At 37.7% G+C, this 19656-nt stretch overlaps 1 protein-coding gene across 6 annotated transcripts in view; it reads right to left on the bottom strand.

The window, feature by feature from the left end:
• The window catches only part of LOC110777216 (uncharacterized), a 28550-nt gene extending 11523 nt beyond the window's left edge, over positions 1-17027 (bottom strand). The window contains exons 1-9 of one of the 6 annotated variants that reach the window (XM_021981824.2): positions 16908-17027; positions 16692-16819; positions 14947-15136; positions 14761-14835; positions 14334-14440; positions 7060-7120; positions 6849-6908; positions 6685-6759; positions 6394-6537 (exon numbers count right to left, since the gene is read on the bottom strand). In XM_021981824.2, the coding sequence (XP_021837516.2) occupies positions 6394-6537; positions 6685-6759; positions 6849-6908; positions 7060-7120; positions 14334-14440; positions 14761-14835; positions 14947-15136; positions 16692-16723 (744 nt within the window). In that variant the 5' untranslated portion in view covers positions 16724-16819; positions 16908-17027. The other 5 variants (XM_021981826.2, XM_021981825.2, XM_056833916.1 and 2 more) reach the window with 5 other exon arrangements.
• Between the last annotated feature and the right edge of the window lie 2629 nt (positions 17028-19656).

Genomic DNA, 19656 nt, shown 5'->3' with positions numbered 1-19656 from the left:
AGAGGAACAAAGTCAACAACACAAAAAGGGGTCAAACTTGGTCCAACACGAAGAATGGCTCCTTATCTCTGATTCACGCAAGTCCAATCTCACAAACAAGCCCATCTTCTACAATTCAGTGGTCGGATCCAGATTGAGCGGGGCGAGCCCACAGGATGTGAATGGGTTCACAAGCTCCTAATCAGGTACCCAGATCCGCTGCTTCATCAAAAGGAGTGGGGAAAGTTAAGCGACTTTCGGAGAGAGAGCTCCAAGAAAAACGGGCCAAGGGGCGCTGCTTCAGGTGTGAGAGTGGGAACCTGGAAAACGAAAGTGGGGAGGAGTTTAGGGATGACGAAGCTGCGGTCGAAGAGGAAGTGCCCACCAAGATCTCCCTGTGTTCGGTGGTGGGGTTGACTAACCCTAAACCATGAAGCTTAGTTTTAAAAAGCGCGTTTTTTTGCGCTTAAAGCTCGGAAGCTCAGAAGCTCACACCAAAACGCTTCTACCAGCCGAAGCCCAGCGACATACAAGAAGCGCGCGCTTCCTAGCGCTTCGGTGCTTCCTAGCGCTTTTGCGCTTCCTGTAGTCTAAGCACTTCAGACCCTTCTTTTTTATAAAAAATAAAGCCACATGACTCTAATCTTCTTTTTTAAAGTATTACGTGATTTCTTTTTTTTAAAAAGCGAATATTTGGGAAGTTTTTGAAAACCCTAGTGCAATTTTCTCCCGTAGCCGGATTTCTCTAGCCTTCTCGCCGGATTTCTCCCGTCGGATTCTGAATTTTTCTTTCATCGTTTTGATTTCTCTATTTTTTTCATCTTTTCTTTCCATATTTTCTCCATATGTTCTGAACTTCTGAAATTTTATTATTTCTTTCCGGGTGCGCTTCGCCTACGAAAAGCGTGCGCTTTCGCTTTGCGCTTTGCGCTTAAGCTCCAGGTCCCTTTTGCGCTTCAATGCGCTTCGCGCTTTTTAAAACTAAGCCATGAAGCTCTATGGCGAGGTCAATGGGGGCAACATGGTGATTATGGTGGATCCCGGGCAACACACAGCTCCATGCCCCTTAATACAGTCAAAGAACTCGTCATTCCGGTATCCGAATCCGCCGGTTCAGGGTTGGCCCTGGGAACGGAGAGGTAGTTCACGTAAGGGGGTTTGTAAGGGGTTGCGACTTGGGCTAGAATTTTTCCCATTAGAGTTGGGGTCTTGGGGAACTCAGACATTTTTTAGGAGTACAATGGTTGGAAAGGTTAGGGGCAGAAGACACAGGCGATGCGTTTGCGTTTTCAGGTGAACGGCGCGACGGTGACCTTAAAAGGGGGCCCAACCTTATGCCGATCACAAATATCTCTGAAGGCAATGATACGAATGTTGAGGAAGGAAGGCATAGGGGTGGTAATTGGGTTGAATCAGTTGGAAGAAGGGGAGGAAGAGAAGCGGGATGAGTTCGGCCAATGCTCAAAATTCTTGAAGGGGCATATTACTTACTTCAAAGGCGTTTTCCAAGCTCCGGTACGGCTGCCACCTCACCGAGGGCATGGACACACCATCAACCTTAAGGAGGGCACCAACCCCGTAAGTGTCCGCCCCTACTAATATTTACAGTTCCAAAAGGATGACATTGAACGGCTTATAAGGGAGATGTTGCAAGCAGAAATTATCCGCCCAACAGCAAACCCGTTCCCAAACCCCGTGCTACTGGTGAAGAAAAAGACGAGGTATGGAGATTTTGTGTTGACGACCGCGCCGTCAACAAAGAAACAGTACCAGATACTATGATCCATGTCATTGATGAATTATTGGATGAGCTTCATGTAGCCACCATTTTTTCCAAACTTGATCTTAAAGAAGGTTATCACCCGATTTTGGTGCGACCGGAGGACCGTAGTTCAAACACATGAGGGGCACTACGAGTTTTTAGTCATGCCCTTAGGATTGACGAATGCACCGGCTATTTTCCAGTTTCTCATGAACGATGTATTCCGACCATTTTTGAGACGGTTTGTGTTCAAATTTTTTTTTTAGTATGAATCAGGAGGACCACATTGAGCACTTGAGGTTGGTGTTGGCTAAGTTAAAAGAGCATAAATTGTATGCTAACTTGAAGAAGTGTGAATTCGATAAACCGGAGGTGGCTTATCTTGGTCACATAATCTCGAGCAAAGGGGTTGTCGTCTATCAAGATAAAATCAAGGCCATAGTAGAGTGGTCTATTCCTAGCAACCTGCGTTAGTTAAGGACTTAAGGGGATTTTTGGGGACGAAAGGATTCTATAGAAATTTTTTTGGCCAACTATGCAGAAATTGCTCATTCTCACACGGATCAGTTAAGGAAAGATGATGATGTCCATGCTGGAAAGAGGTTGGAAGCGTGGAACTGTGGCGTTCGCGAAACAGAATGCGGCAATGGTCAGCATCAACAGCTCGCTCATCAAGATGCACAAAGACAATGAGTTCACCAAAATCACTTATTGGTGACAAGTTGACATTCAGAGATATGACGAAGAGGACAATGTAGCTCAAGTAAGAGAGTACGAAGACATGTTCTTTACGCCTTAGGCGGGCCCCGATCTGGCTTGAGGTGAGGTAAAGCGAAAATCGATTCTCATTCTCAAAGTAGCACTCGTGCTCATAGAAAAAAACACGGATGCGGTCGCGTTCGTGGTAACGGTCTCGTTGTCGCGGAAACCGCTTGTAACGGATGAATAGAACGGATCGTGGCAGACGCGGTGTGAATTTTTTTGAAAAAACCACATTAGCATGTCTAAGCCTTATTATATTTTAAGTCCAAAAAGTATTTTAGCAACAAAATATAACCAAATCCATCATAATATGAGTGAGTATTATATTTTGTGAACAAATAAGCACTCGAAATATCATGTTTCATAAACTACATAACTAATTACAAAAATAATTTTGGTCAATTTGTGCAAAAGAACGGTGTAACGGGGAAAAAAACGTCTAACGCGGCGAGTCACCGTTACGTAACGCACGACGCGAGGAGAAATACATGATTCTTGTCGAACCTTAACGTAACGGGTACACCTGGTTATCGGGCGGGGCGGGTCAGGGTCGGTGCGGGTCAAAAGAGGGTCGGGTATTAAAAGTGTCATTTTTAGCGGGTCGATAATGGGCGGGTCAAAAGCGGGTCGCGGGTCAATAGCGGGTCATTAGTGGGCGGGTCAATAAACGAGCAATGAAAAATGAAAAACAAAATAGCCATGTGCAAGTACAAGTAAATACGAAGCTATACACGTAATTTTTTGTATCATTACTATTTTAATTTTCAAAATAATTGTAGTATAAGTTTGACCCTATAATGACCCTGTCCAATAGAGGCCCTGTCCAATAAGAGCCCTGCCCAATAAAAGCCCTATTAACTTGACCCTAACCCTATATCCATTGGACTACCCTGTCCAATAACCAGGTCTAGTAACGGGTCTTCGCGGAATGGCAAATCCATAACAGGTTACAGAGCGGCCATTGCGTAACGGAACGACCGAGTTTTAATTCCATGCAGTCGTGCTCGCCATGCCGGACTTTGACTTGTCCTTCGTAGTTGAAACAGATGTATCCGGATATGGCATGGGGGTTGTCTTGATGCAAGGTGACCGTCCCATTGCGTTCTACAATGGGATATTGGGAGTCTGGGCTCGTGATAAGTTCATCTATGAGGAGTCAATGGCCATATGTTTGGCCGTTCAAAAGTGGAAGGACTACCTTTTCGGTAGGCGGTTTGTGGTTCGTACGGATCAAGAGAGTGTCCGCTTTATTACACAGCGAGAATTAGGGGCAAATTACCAAAAGTGGGTGAGGAAACTAATCAGGTTCGACTTTGACATTGAATATAAACCCGGAATCTCAACTTCAGTCATGGTGGTACTTGCAGAAGAAGAATCCGGAAATTGTGTGCAATAAGCTTGGTTGGGTTAATAGTTGGCTTGGAGGGGAAGCCAATTGGAGAAGATGAGGTGAGTAAGGGCGATTTTGTAAAGGAACAAGGTGGTGCTAATGATTACAGCAAGGAAGTGATGGTGATGGGGCTGACCCATTTAAAAGCCTTGCCTTGTTTTAAAAAGAAGGCCAAACATATGACTTGGGCCCAATTTGCTTTCCCCACCTCTGATCCCCAATTACTCCAACTCTCAATTCACGGCCCAAAGCAACTTATCCAACATCAATCTTGCCCTATTTTGGAGACCCGAATTACCCACCTCCCAACTCAATCATCCACCAAGCCCAATTTACAACAAACCCACAAAACCTTTTAATTTTAATCCCAATTTCTTTTCAAATATGCCCAACCTAAAAGCTTATAATCAAATATCAGAATCATCATTCATCTCACCACATGACTTTTCTTCTCTCACCTTACTTTCACATGACAACCTTATACTCTTCCATGAAAGACTGCAATACCCAACAAACACACAACAAACAGGAGCTTGAACAGCATTGATCCGTGTTGTCGAGGCCGAGAATCTACTGCTGACTACTATCCACCTACTATCCACCTTTAGGACAAGGTGGAAGTTTAGGGGGCCGGTATTGTAATGAACCAAGTGTAAGGGAAGCATTGATCCGCGTTGTCGAGGCCGGGAATCTACTGCTGACGACTATCCACCTTGAGGATAAGGTGGAAGTTTAGGGGACCGGTATTGTAATGAACCAAGTGTAATGGAAGGGCATACTAGGTGGTGAGTAATATACGTAGAAGACAAATTAGGTAGGTGCAGTAGAATGGTTATAAATAAGGACACATTAGGTTATGAAGGGCATGTTAAGAAATTGGTTAGGCTTTGGAGAGTGGTGACCTCAAGTCACTAAACCTGGAGATTTGTACCTTCAAGCTACTACTTTTGTAACCCTTATGTGTTCTTCATCCATTAAGCAATTTAACATAATTTATGCCATTAAATTTCTGCTCCAAATAGTCAGTTCATCTCAAACTACAAGTCCTTACCTCCCCGTCCTACTTCCGAAACAACACAAAATATCTAGTCACATCGGCAGATAACTCAATTATATCATCCCAGATCCTCCTATCCTAACTGTTAAAGATGAAATAAGGCTAGCATAATACCAAGGGAACTCCAATATATATAACTACGTGGACACCGTGCTGAAACCTTAGCTGCTCAAGATATGGCATCTTTCTTCATTCACCCCTATATTGCAAATACAATTCTTTGAATGGTTTTCACACAATACACATCCCCACCAACACTGCACAATAGGCTTGTCAAAACCATGACTGACAGAAATTCATCCCTCCTTAAATTCAACATGTTATCCTCTAAATTTTGAAATGAGACTTGAGAAGTTGAGATCACCTTTTCCATACTTGTCAATATTGTTATGTTAATAAGTAACATATGGTTAGGCTTATGGATTATCACCAAGGAGAAGCTTGGTTGAGCCATAAGCCCTCAACGAGTACAAATTGAATGATAAAAGATACGGTTCACAGTTGGAACAAGAGAATGAGGTAGACATAGACCACTCCAAGAAAAAGGTTTCTTGACAAGAATAGGGTGTGTAAATTGTCGATTGAGAACGATATTCACAAATTTGACGCATTGAACAAATTAATGGTTCTGGATTACCTTTTCTTGCGCGCTGGTTAAAGGAAATTTCAAGAAATGCATAAGTGAAGTTAATCAAACCACATAGAGTCGGCTATCTTTGACCTACCACAATAATATTAGTACATATTATATGCACCCGGGTGCACCGTGAACCCTCTCACATTTCCCCCTTACATGCGAGGAGAAAATGTGAGAAGGACCACCAATGGGCATAAAAATACCCTTGGGTGCACGGTGCACCCTGGTGCACATAATAATTTTCATAACAATATGACTCGAACCCAAATGAAGTACAAAGAGAAACTTGAACCTGACACGACAATACGACATGAACACAAACCATCTTAACTCGATAATATTTTACTAGATTCTCATGTAGTGTAATAATTTCATTTTTTGGTATTTCTATAGCACAACCTGAAATTAAGTAAGTAATCATCACAAAATTGATGACAAATCCGGCCTACTCAATTACGAGCTCTAATCATACATATTCAAATTCAATCTACACTTGATTCCACAGGTATATGGCATGAGAAATGTCCAGTTGCGTTTCTGATACTTGGAAGAATATCCTTCTCAAGTATCAATAACATCAAGAAATTGCCACCACCGTATTTATTTTCCTTCTTTGTACTGCCATTAGCTTGCCTTTACCATGAAGGCTATTTATCATAAATGCATATAGATCTCAAAACCCAAAGGTCATTCTTGAGAATTTTGGTAATCTTAGTATGTTGTTTCCCAATATTTATTGCAAATCAAGGAAGCGTAAATTTATTTTGACTATCTCAATCATATTCTAAAACAGACATGATTCAAACCTTGGTTTTCTTTGTGTTTCCAGAATCTTCTTCAGTTTTCGGCAACTTGTCTGAAACTTCATGCTCAAGCTTTTCACTAGGAAATGCTACCCCAGCATGTGCGTTAAGGACCACACAATAGCAATGATCTGCATCCGACAAAACCTACAGTAGGAAGAAAGTACAGAAAATTGAACAAAAACAAATTAGATCAGCAAAACACCACAAATATGAATGAAAATTGTACTGATACACAGAGTAATTACAGCTCTTTGAAGTTATGAAAACAATAAGTGCTCTGAATTGAATTACCACCGTGTCAAATGTGGAATCAAAGTCATCAATAGCAAAGCATATATCAGGATATGCTGGTACAGTTTCTGCTTCCTGGACATAAGATAAACTAATTTAGATAACCTAGTGAAAAAAAAGAAGGAAATACTGGAAGGTAGATCAAATACAAGATTTATGCTCGCCTTTCTAGAATCCAAATGGAAATTGACCCGGCTTGGTGACGCATAAACAGTCTTTACAACCTGGAGAAAAAATATTATTAAAAGAAGTTACACGTTTCATAATATTAATTCATGGACTAGTATCCCGCTACCTTAGCATTAATTATAACAAGATTAGAACAAGCACTAATTATGTTAGCCCAGAAAATCATCCAAGGGGAAGAGTACAAACCTTGTATATAGGACTCAATTTTGTATCTTGCCCCACTCGGTGATGTTGAAGGACCTGATTGCTAAAACAGATAAGTCACATTAAATAATCATGGGAAATACACTAAAATAAGTGAACATAAAATGAATGTTTCATCCATACATTTCAAGGAGATCAGCAATCAAGCATCCTTCCAAAATGTTTTCAAACAAACAATTAAAATAGCTGAGAATAATTGGAGGCAAAGGTTTATACAGCTTAATTTTCACATTTCTACTTGCATTGGAAGTATTTTCTAAAGAGACACAAATAGATTCGAGCCCCGCTTGAATGATATTAGACAACACAATATAGATAACAATTACGCATCGGTGTCCTTAAAAGTTCGCAAGCATTAGATCCATGCTATGATCTTCCCAGCATGCGATCAACTCTATCCAAAATCATCAAAACACAAGCTGTAATCCATATCTCACTTAGCCACCTGACTAGTATTACACCTTTCAAAATCTTGCGTTTGGGATTGACTGAATATCTTAACCTCCCAATGTAGATGGCCCTGTTAACAGGTCTTCAAGCCCAGGAATGAGCCACGCACCTTATTTAAGTGAGGCACACTCCTTACAAGTAGAAATATTATACACAACCCAATAGAATAGGCTCTTAAAGAATGAATTTGTTCAAAAAAAGATAGCATACGACCATACCACACACCAAAACCACCATGAGGCAAGATTTATTTCAGGACTTCAGGTACATGACAAGAACTGGCTGCTTCTCCTTTCTATCTTCAACACATACAATCTTTTAATCCATACTACAAAGAGGGAATAATTATTCCAAGCCGTAAATACAAGTAAGAAATAATTGAGTGCTTTAGTTCAACCTCAGTCTTCTCCATACTTTCTTCTACTATCCCCCAACTCTCCCTCCCTATTTCTGACTACTACCTGACTGATAAACAAATTTTTTTTGGAACATTCTATGGTAAACAATTGCAAAGATCGATTTCATGTTTGTATCACAGTTGTACCTAAGGTACACCACATTCTAGTCATTGCGAAGTTAGAGAAACCTAACTACTTCCTCGGTCCCTTTTTTCTTGCCCAATAGAGCAAACTTCACTTTATTAATACTTGGGTGTAAATATTGCACATGGGTTGGTAAAGTGGGCCTATGAGGAGAGAGATAGAGAGAGAGAGAGGAAGTGGAAAAACATACAAAAAGAAGTATGGAGCAAACTGAAAGGGACACCACAAAATGGCATATAGGGAAATCAAAAAGGGACGGAGGGAAATAGGGAATAGAACACAACTAAGGTTCCAATGTTTCCTACTGGATAGAAAAATTCTAGCAAATTTTAAATCATTAGGTTCCATGAATCTCTAATCTCATCAAAGATAGACTGTAATTATATTGGGTACCCTAGATTTTGCGTGAGGATAAGCTTATACAACACCAGTCCAATTGAATTGATTATGTACAACAGATAGTATTTGAAGGGTACTTCCATTTGGGCTATAAAGATAGTCAGGTTTATCTTTACATTCAAGTTGAACATCTAAATTCAGTTGTAATGTCTTTTTGATTCTTAAAATAATAATAAAGTATTTGTCATCGTTTTGTACTCTGTAAAGACTGTAGAGACATGCTGCAGTTGACATAGATTCCAAAGGAGTTGAACATATAAATCCTGGTGTGCGCTTTCATTATGTGTTGTGGCATTTTGATTAAGCTTAATATAACCAGTATAAGACCAAAAATTCCTTAAGACAACAGTTATCCAACTTAAAAAACTATGCATCAGTCCTCAATTCCTTTCCTTCACCTTGCGCTAACTATTGATATGAAAATTTGCACAAGTGATAAGTATGATTACAACAACAACAACAACAACAAAGCCTTAGTCCCAAAATGATTTGGGGTCGACTAACATGAATCGTCGTAGGAGATCGTCATTGTCACCAATCAGACCAAAAAGGAGCGGGAAGTAAAAAGAAAAAAAATAAGGAAGAGAAAGTGAAATTACTGAAAGTAGGATAAGAGAAAAAATGAATATATATATATATATATATATATATATATATATATATATATATATTATAGAAGAAATATTGTAAGAGATAATAAAAAATAAGTAAAATTTGAAATAAATGAATAAGTAAAATAAGTACATTTCAAAATAACATATGAAATTAAAAAAATTGAAAGAATTTTAAAAATAAAATAAAAGTAAAATAAAAATAAAAATAAAAATAAAATAAAGAGAATCAGAAACATTGAACATGTATAAGTCAAATGAAGTCATCAATGTATATTCTCTCCCTCCACTCTGTCCTATCCAACGCCATATTTTCCTCAATCCCAAGAAACCTCATATCGTGCTCAATCACCTTCCTCCAAGTTTTCTTAGGCCTTCCCCTACCCCTTGAAATTCTATCCCTTTGCCACCCTTCTATCCTCCTAACCTGGGCATTAGACCTGGTTATCGGGCGGGGCGGGTCAGGGTCGGTGCGGGTCAAAAGAGGGTCGGGTATTGAAAGGGTCATTTTTAGCGGGTCGATAATGGGCGGGTCAAAAGCGGGTCGCGGGTCAATAGCGGGTCATTAGTGGGCGGGTCAATAAACGAGCAATGAAAAATGAAAAACAAAAGAGCCATGTGCAAGTACAAGTAAATACGAAGCTATACACGTAATTTTTTGTATCATTACTATTTTAATTTTCAAAATAATTGTAGTATAAGTTTGACCCTATAATGACCCTGTCCAATAAAGGCCCTGTCCAATAGGAGTCATGCCCAATAAAAGCCCTATTAACTTGACCCTAACCCTATGTCCATTGGACTACCCTGTCCAATAACCAGGTCTACTGGGCATCATTTGATCTTCTGCTTACATGTCCAAACCATCTTAAACGATTTTCTATCATCTTAAACTCAATCGGTGCAACCCCTACTTTCTTCCTAATAATCTCATTCCTCAAACGATCCTTTCTTGTATGCCGACACATCCAACGTAACATGCGCATCTCCGCCATATTCATCTTGTGCACGTGACAATGTTTCACTGCCCAGCATTCCGTGCCGTATAACAAAGCCGGTCGAATTGTCGTGCGGTAAAATTTTCCCTTCAATGTTTGGGGCATGCCTGAATCACATAGGAACCCCGTGGCACATTTCCACTTCAACCAACCTGCTTTGATTCTATGGGCCACATCGCCATCCAATTCTCCATCCTTTTGGATAATAGATCCTAAATAACGGAACATTTCAGAGCCTAGGACAATTTTTCCATCTAAGGTAATCGCCCCTGTCTCTCTATCTTGGACTCCACTAAACTTACACTCCATATATTCCGTCTTGTTTCTACTCAGCCTTAAATCCCGAGATTCCAAAGTTTGTCTCCATAACTCCAACTTACTTTCCACTCCTTCTTTTGTTTCATCAATCAACACAATATCAATTCAGTGTATAAAAAGGCGCGCCTAAGCGCGCCTTGGCTCTGAGGCGCAAGGGGATTGGAGCCAGCGCCTTTTATTGTATAGGCAAGGCGATTTCGATGAGGCGCACCTAAGGCGCAAAAAGGCGCACCAAGGCGCAAAAATGCGCACTTTGAGGCACAAAAAGGCGCAAAAAAGGCGCACCTACCAAGGCACACACCATTTTTTCACTTTTTTTTTTTACTTTTTATTAGGGCGCCTCACTTCAATGAGGCGCACCGAGGCGCGCCTAAGGCGCTGGGAACCCCAAATCGCCTTGTTGCGCCTTGAGCCTTTTTATACATTGAATATCATCTGCAAACATCATGCACCAGGGTATACCATCTTGGATTGACCTCGTCAATTCGTCCATGACTATAGCAAAAAGAAACGGGCTAAGTGCGGAACCTTGATGCACTCCAATCGTAATGGGGAATTCTTCGGTCTTACCAACACTAGTTCTCACACCCGTACTAACTCCCTCATACATGTCCTTAATGATATCAATATACTTCCTCGGAATTCCTTTCCTACTTAATGCCCACCAAATAATTTCTCTTGGTACCTTATCATACGCCTTCTCCAAATCAATGAAAACCATATGTAAATCCTTCTTCTTATCCCGATAATTCTCCATTAGTTGCCTTATAAGATGAATGGCCTCCATAGTCGATCTCACAGGCATAAATCCAAACTGGTTCTCCGAAATTTTTACAGTTCTCCTCAATCTTTGCTCAATAATCCGCTTCCAAAGTTTCATAGTATGACTCATTAGTTTGATTCCTCGGCAGTTGGCACAATCCTGGACATCACCCTTATTCTTGTACAAGGGGATGATAGTACTTTTCCTCCACTCTAATGGCATCCTATTACTTTCCCAAATCATGTTGAAAAGAGTTGTTAACCATACAACCCCTCTCTCTCCCAAGCATCTCCAAACTTCGATAGGTATACCATCGGGCCCCACTGCCCTCTTGTGTCCCATCTTTTTCAGTGGCATTTCGACTTCTCTCTTTTGAATTCTTCGCATAAAGTCTAGGTTAACCATATCTCGAGGGATATTTGTATCCCCAATATCGCATCCTTGATCCCCGTTGATCAAGTTATCAAAGTAGAACCTCCATCTATCCTTGATTTCCTTATCTCCCACCAAAACTTTTTGATCAACATCTTTCACACATTTAATCCTCCCGATGTCTCGCGTCTTTCTATCTCTCATTCGAGCAAACCTATAGATGTCTTTCTCCCCTTCTTTTGTATCCAATCTTGCGTAAAGATCTTGATTCACCTTTGCTCTAGCCTCTCTTAAGGCCTTCTTTGCTTCCTTTTTAACCACCTTGTACTTCTCGTAGTTCTCATCACTTCTACATTTTCCCAACTCTTTATAGCACTCTCGTTTGCTCTTTATGGCTTGTTGCACAACTTCGTTCCACCAGGATGTGTCCTTACTTGGTGGCATGATTCCTTTAGATTCCCCTAGGACCTCTTTCGCCACTCCCTTTATGGTGTGCTTCATTCTTGTCCATAATGAGTCTATATCCAAATCCATATCCCCGGCCCAAATACTTTCACTTGCCACCTTTTCCACGAATTTTAGTTGTTGCTCCCCTTGAAGTTTACACCACTTGATCCTAGGCTCCACTAGTGGTCTTCTCCTCCTTATATAACTTCTACCTCGAAAATCAAGGACCACAAGCTTATGTTGGGTTGCTGTACTCTCACCCGGAATCACCTTACAATTGGTGTAGCATTGTCTCAAAGCATTCCTTACTAAAAAAAAGTCAATCTGACTCGTATTATCTCCACTCCTATAAGTTACTAGATGAGAGTCTCTTCTTTTGTATCCAAGTGATAAGTATGATTCTAAAGACAAATTCTAAGATCAAGGGTTTAGGAAGCCTTTACGAAAACCAATGGTCAAACACATACACTGATACACATGACCATGTGAGTATTAGAATAGAGCTTACAGCCACTTCACGAGAACCACTAAGCCATAATGCTTGCAAGTACTATGCTCAGAAAAGCCTTTTCCAATTTTGCTAGGTTTTTATAAGAATGCATTCTATGCAGATGATCCCTCTTTGAAAAGGAGAATCTGAGAATCCTTCTAGTTACTTCGTTCTCTATTTTTTATTGAGAGAATCCATCGAAAATGTATTATGTTCTAATAAAACAACACTGGAGACCACAATAGAGATAGCATGTGAGTGATGGTGGTTTTTTTAATTATTTAAGTGGGTACATTGAAAGAGAGAGTGAGAGAGAAACAATACAATATTTTGAGTAGGGATTAATGGAAGAGGGGAAATAATAAAATATGATAGAAAATTACCAAATGTAGATGATTTATTTGTTCTAATAAAACAACACTGTGGACCACAATAGGGTTAGCATGTGAGCGATGGTGGTTTTTTTAATTATTTAAGTGGGTACAATGAAAGAGAGAGGGAGAGAGTGAGAGAGAAACAATACAACATTTTGAGTAGGGATTAATGGAAGAGACGAAAATAATAAAATATGATAGAAAATTACCAAATGTAGAAGTAACGCATGTTTTATAAAAAAAAAGGCCGAAAAAGGAAAGTGAAACATTTTAAGAAAAATGGAGGAAACACATCTTCAAGTTAGAAGAATTACTAGTTGTTGCTCTTGTTTCTTTAGTGGTTTCTATACCTGTCATGGTTTTTGGATTATTTACATGTGGTATGCAAACCCACATTTTGAAAATAAAATCGTAGCTTACAAAGGTGCATCCATGAAGGGTAATCATTGATTAGATGTTTTCAGTTCTGTTAGTAGATACAATTCAAACGTCTCCTTTTCTATTCATGACAACATTTCGTTTAGTGGTTATTTCATTAATAGGCAAATTGTCAAATCTTTAGATCTGAATAGAGTGTCATTCAATTAAGAAAATTGTGAATTTTGGAGATCTTTAAGTGAATGCATGAATCTTAGGAATACTCCATATCGACACCTTGATCTAGAAATCGCAAAACTACCTTTAGGTTAATCAACAATTTTCAGATTTCCATGTTTTTCCTTCCTGACAAGACAAATTCTATTATAATCTCCTATTGAATCAAATCAAAGGTGAAGTAAATTGTTACAAGGAGCATGTTCTAGTAATATTAATATACTATATTTTCCATTGAAAGAGGCAAAACCTTTAAAACTTCAAGAACTCATGTACATGAAAAAGTTAATTGCTTTCATCCAAGACTTTTAATTAACAAAGTCTCCCACCCCCAACGATGGTCTACCAACACGAAATCGAGGAATGATCAAACCCATAAACACTAAATCACAACCCACCAATGTTACTCGGACAAGAATCTGTGCGAAGGTGGGTATGTAGACATGTTTTTTATAAGAAAAAAAAGATATATTAGTCAACTGAATGAACAGCAAGAGGACAAGGTAATTAGTCTAGTTACAAATCAATCCAATTCCTTTGAATCTCCCCAAGTCAAAATACTTAAAAGCCCATGCTACCTTTGGCCACAAAGATACTAATGAACTTACTTTGTCCCACAGCATAACATTCGAGACAGAAGAAAGATACGGCCATTCCGTTCCAACCATACACTCCACAAGATCACACCATCACAACATTTCACCACAAAACCTTCTTCGCCTTGGACTTCCCGAACACCACATTCTGAATTTGCAACCAATCTAAGATATGCAAAGGAGCCCTTTTTCTACTCCAAAATAACTAAATGGAGAGAAAAGGAGAAAATCAAGAAAAACTAGCAACTTTAAAGAGATAAAAGGCAGAGAACAGAAAACATTATGACAAAGACAGGAACTACCTGCATATAGCAATAGTTACGGTGAATGAAGTGTGAGCAATAAGGTTCAAATAAAATGATCGCCTCCAATCCACCTCCACCAAACTGTCACCGACCAATTTATCCAACTGAATAAATATGATAAAATATATTTCACATTAATGATTAATGTTAATAATAACCCGATATAAACAAACCAAAATATATATATACCATATCCCTTTTTCAATTTTTTATTTTTTTATTTTATTTTGCAAAAGGGCAGCAGCTGGCATTCCAAAGGATAAAACAAAAGTTCTGGTTATAAGATCATGATGAATGATTACTTATAATTTTCAACCAAACTCTATTAGCAACTACTTCTCACGTTATATCTAGTAAGGGTTTGGACGTTGCAATTTACTATGAAACAAGTACAATTAAGAATGTTATTCAGTTTGTCTTTTACCTTAGATGCCCACCTGCGTACAAAATAAGGAGAATCAGCATCTTGGTCATCAGTGGAACTGTGTCTATGCAAGTTCTGCACTCACAATAATCAATACAAGCGTGGTGTAAGAATATAGATCTTACTGCAAATGACAGATTGACAACTATATCCATGCAGAGGAAGGACAAACAAATATTAGAGCACCATTTTCCTAACAAAAAAAATGAGATCGTCATCTTGGCGTCCCCTTGACTCCTTGCCCTGAACGAAATAAAGGTTCAGAATATCGTGCCAAAATGCTTGATCCAATTCAACATCTGATACATCCTGCTCATCAACTATAGTCTTTCCCAAAAACTTGGAGTGCTTCTTCACCATACTCAGCAAATCATACCTTCGAAACAAAGTGTCCGCCAATGAAAACCTTGATAACGAGAATGCAAAGTACTACCCAACACAAAATATGCTACAGTTGGTCAAAGTAAAGTGTGAACTAACAATAAAAAAGATAATAATTTATAAAAAAAAAAATTAAAAAAAAGGGGTAGCGAGCACCTTCACAATCCCAGAGACAAACAGTTCGCTCATAGAATTTGGCAATAAGAATTTACTGAAGGCACCTTAGACAAAATATCCTACAATACAATCCAAACCACGTATTGGCATTCTAGGAATTGACTATCCTATGACCTTAACAATTCAACAAACAATAGCCGAAAGGAAGAGGACAGTTTAACCTTAAATTTTCAACTAAAAGTTTAAAAGGATATATCATAATTTATGGATGGAAACAAGATAGGACTCATCAATCAACCTGCACGAACCGTTTGGTAGCCAATAAATGCCGGTGATGGAATGAACTCTACTGTAATTTGAGAAGAAAGTAAGATCATAATGTCCATGGTATTGGAATTGATCCAAACTTGAGTTTTTCTTCCTAAATGCTCATTCCCACCCAATACCCCCCAAATGATAATGGATGGTAATGAAGAAATGAGATTCTTTAGGTGCATTAGCATTCTCAAGGACATTTTTGCTAGTGCAAGTTCATTCTCATTAACCACCGTTTATTACTGTCTACCAAACTGGTCGTGAAGGTATGTTTTATCCCATCCAACAACTAGTGATAAACTTGTTCTACAATTTGTAAAACCTCTACAAAAACCACTCCATTAGCTCGTTGTACTTTTTTACCCCTTGATTTTTAAGTTGATTAACATTACCGCCTGTTTGCTTACTTAAGAATCCGAACAGGTTTACTTGGTCAACCCCCGAGGGTAGTTTACATGTATGTTTTCGATGACTTCGCACCATTAGCCGAATAAAATTCCATATCATAACAATTTTAAATTTGACATAAAATGTCTCCACACTAAAGCTCCAGGCAAGATGAAAAACTGGTGCAATGAATCAAGAGTCACTATGCCAGGCACTAGTCATCAAGAGAAGTGGATGAGATAACTTTCCCTTCCACCCAACCAACCCCTCCCCTGCCCGGCCTTGGGTCATCCGTAAATGACATTTCAATTATCACAAAACACGATATCACATACTCCCTCCGTTCTTGAATGGTAGTACTCTTTCCGTATTTAGTTGTTCCGATTTGGTCACAAGTAAATTTCCAAATGGCCTACTTGTTACCCAAATATCCAAGTAAACCCTTTAAGTATCTCTCTCCACACATGGGTTAGATTCTTATTCATTTCAAAAGGTACTAACATATGGACGGAAAAATATAGACGGAGGGAGCATCCAGCGACCAACTAATCGAACTTTAACATCAAAATTTTTAATTAATTCCAATTTCAGAAGCAGAGTTCACAAATTGAGCGCAGATATTGACAAGAAAAATTATATTATTACTTTTGTCATAGTAAAACGAAATTACAATTGTACAAGAATGAATGAAAGGAGAAGAAATTGAAAAATTAAAGGCGATGAGATGATACCTTGAAGGAGTTTCACCTCCATGGGCGAACATAGTTGCGCAATCAACGTGTGCGATCAAAACACAAAAGTTTTGAAGTTGAATCTTCAAAGGAGCATTAGAGGTGCCGAAATGTTGTTTATGTTAAAACTGTGTATGTAAACGACAAGCCCCAGAAGTTAGTTTTTGCAGAAGCAGACAGCGAAATGCAAAGAATGGAGCATTACGGGGTATATACCGGGATAACTGTCCATAAACCGGGAGTTTCTACGGCCTTCACCGAGTGCACTAATTTTCTGAGTACTAAATGGCAGGCTGGCAGAGGTTTTTTTTCATAACCATGGCTCGAAAATGAGACCTTGATTAAAGGATAAGAGGCATTTAGGCCCTATTTAGGTCACCTTATTTCTCCTGATCTGATCTGATCTGATCTTGTTTAGTCTGATCTGATCTGATCTGAACTTATTTTTTCTGATCTGATCTGATTTGAACTTATTTTTTCTGATCTGGTCTGGTCTGATCTGATCTGTTCTGATCTGATTCTTCTGAATTAAGTTTAAACAAAAATCTACATTTATTAATATTAAACGACTTACGTGTAAAATAAATGTTACACAAATTTATAATATTGTTATTATTTACTTGACTTTGCTCATGATTTAACTATTCCTTATATTAGATAGACCTATACATGATCTAGATAGATCGGTTATGATCTAGACATATAAGTTCTGATCTGGATATGATATGTACAGATCGGTTCTGATCTATACATGATTTGTACATATAAGTTATGAACTGGACATGATCAGTTCTAATCTGGACATAATCTGTACAGATTAGTTCTGATTTGTACATAATATGTATAGTTTAGTTATGATCTAGACATGATCTGGACATGATTTGTACAAATCAGTTCTGATCTGGACATGATATGTACAATTCAGTTCTGATCTAGACATGATATGTACAAATCAGTTCTGATCTATACAGATCAGTTCTGATCTGGACATGATATGTATAGTTCAGTTCTGATCTAGACATGATTTGGACATGATCTGTATAGATCAGTTCCGATCTGGTCATAATCTGTACAAACTAGTTCTGATCTGGACATGATCTTTGCAGATCAATTCTGATCTGAACATAATATGTACATAGTCGATATCTAGACAAGTTATAATTTGGACATATCGATTCTGATCTGGACATGATCTGTACAAATCGGTTTTTATCTGGACATATTGGTTTTGTAAGGATCGGTTCTGATGTAGACAAGATCTTTGCGGATTTGAACATGATATGGACATGATCTGTACAGATCAGTTATGATCTGGATATTATCTTATCCTATCAGTTCTAGTCTGGATATATAATGGTTCTGATCTATAAAAATCAGTTCTGATATGGACATGACCTGATCATATCGTTTCTAACCTGGACTTAATGGATTTAATTTGGACATGATCAATTTGAATGTTTTGTTAATGTTTTTTATGCCTTAAATGATAGATTTTAATTGCACCGACAACAACATTATTTTTTATTAAAGCAATAATAGTAATAAAATATTAAATATAATAACAATGATAAAAACATATACCAATAATAATAATAATAATAATTATAAATATAATAATAATAATAATAATAATAATAATAATAATAATAATATGGTCTGATCTGATCTGATCTGAACTTATTTTTTCTGATCTGATCTGATCTGGACTTATTTTTTCTGATCTGATCTGATCTGATTTGGTCTAATGATCTGATCACTTATGTCAACTCCACTTAGTATCAAGCTTTCTTTTTACAGTTTACTGTATTTTATTTTCTCTTTATAAGCGGTAATGTTTAGTTTTTGGTCTATTACACTTAGAAATATATTTATCAATAACTGTGATTTGTGAATAATGCATAACCTGATATTTTTGTAATTAAATTGGAATAAAAAAAGTTGGAAACAAATACAGAAATGAAAAAAGTGAATAAAATAAATAAATTTTGAGCTAAATGAATAAAAAATGAGTTAAAATATACTTCCTCTGATTTTTAATATTCGCAACGTTTGGACTTTTTACACTATTCACATATTCTACTTTGACTATTATTGGTGATGTATAAGTAAGATAAAATATAATCATGTAAGATCTTGTTAGATTCGTCTCAATGTGTACTTCCAAAATATCATTTTTTTGTAATTTTTGCTTAAAGAGAATTAATGATATTAGTGATCAAAATTGTGCATTGATATGCGTGAAAATAATAAACGTTGCGAGTATTAAAAATCGGAGGAAATATATCTTAAAAGTCTATTTATTTACATTTATGCTATGTGATTTATACTATTGATGAATAACAATTATTAATTAATTTGGAATCCTATAGTCTTATATGTAACTAGGCACACCATGAACTTGATGTTGTGGCATGTTCACATTTGAAAATAAGTTCAGCGTGTTTAAAGCCCAGTAAACGGAGGTTAAAGGAGCCCAAAACTGCAGTTTTATTCTAGGGCAATTACTTTTATATGTTAGATCACTTACTTTTATAGTTTTAGGTCAGGTGTTTCTATATTTTTATTTGAGATACTTCTATAGTTTTATAATTGTAGGAAGGTACTTTTATAGTTTTAGGGGAGGTACTTTTATGGTTTTTAGGACATATACTGTAATAGTTTCATTTCAAATATTTCTATACTTTTATAGTTTAAGGGAAGCTACTTTTATAATTTTAGAGCAGTTACTTTTATGGTTTTGGGGGAGGTACTTTTATAATTTTTAGGCCATATACTATAATAGTTTTATTTTAGATATAGTTATATAGTTTTAAGGTAGGTACTTTTATAGTTTTAGGTCGGGGAGGTACTTTTATAGTCTTAGGCCGAGGAGGTACTTTTATACTACCTCTGTTTCAAAATAATCTTTACACTTTCCGTTTTAGTTTGTTTCATAATGTTCTTTACACTTTGCTTTATTCTATTT

The sequence above is a fragment of the Spinacia oleracea genome, chromosome 6, assembly GCF_020520425.1.
Source record: "Spinacia oleracea cultivar Varoflay chromosome 6, BTI_SOV_V1, whole genome shotgun sequence".
Taxonomy (NCBI): Eukaryota; Viridiplantae; Streptophyta; class Magnoliopsida; order Caryophyllales; family Amaranthaceae; genus Spinacia; species Spinacia oleracea.
This window is presented reverse-complemented; position numbering and strand designations above follow the sequence as displayed.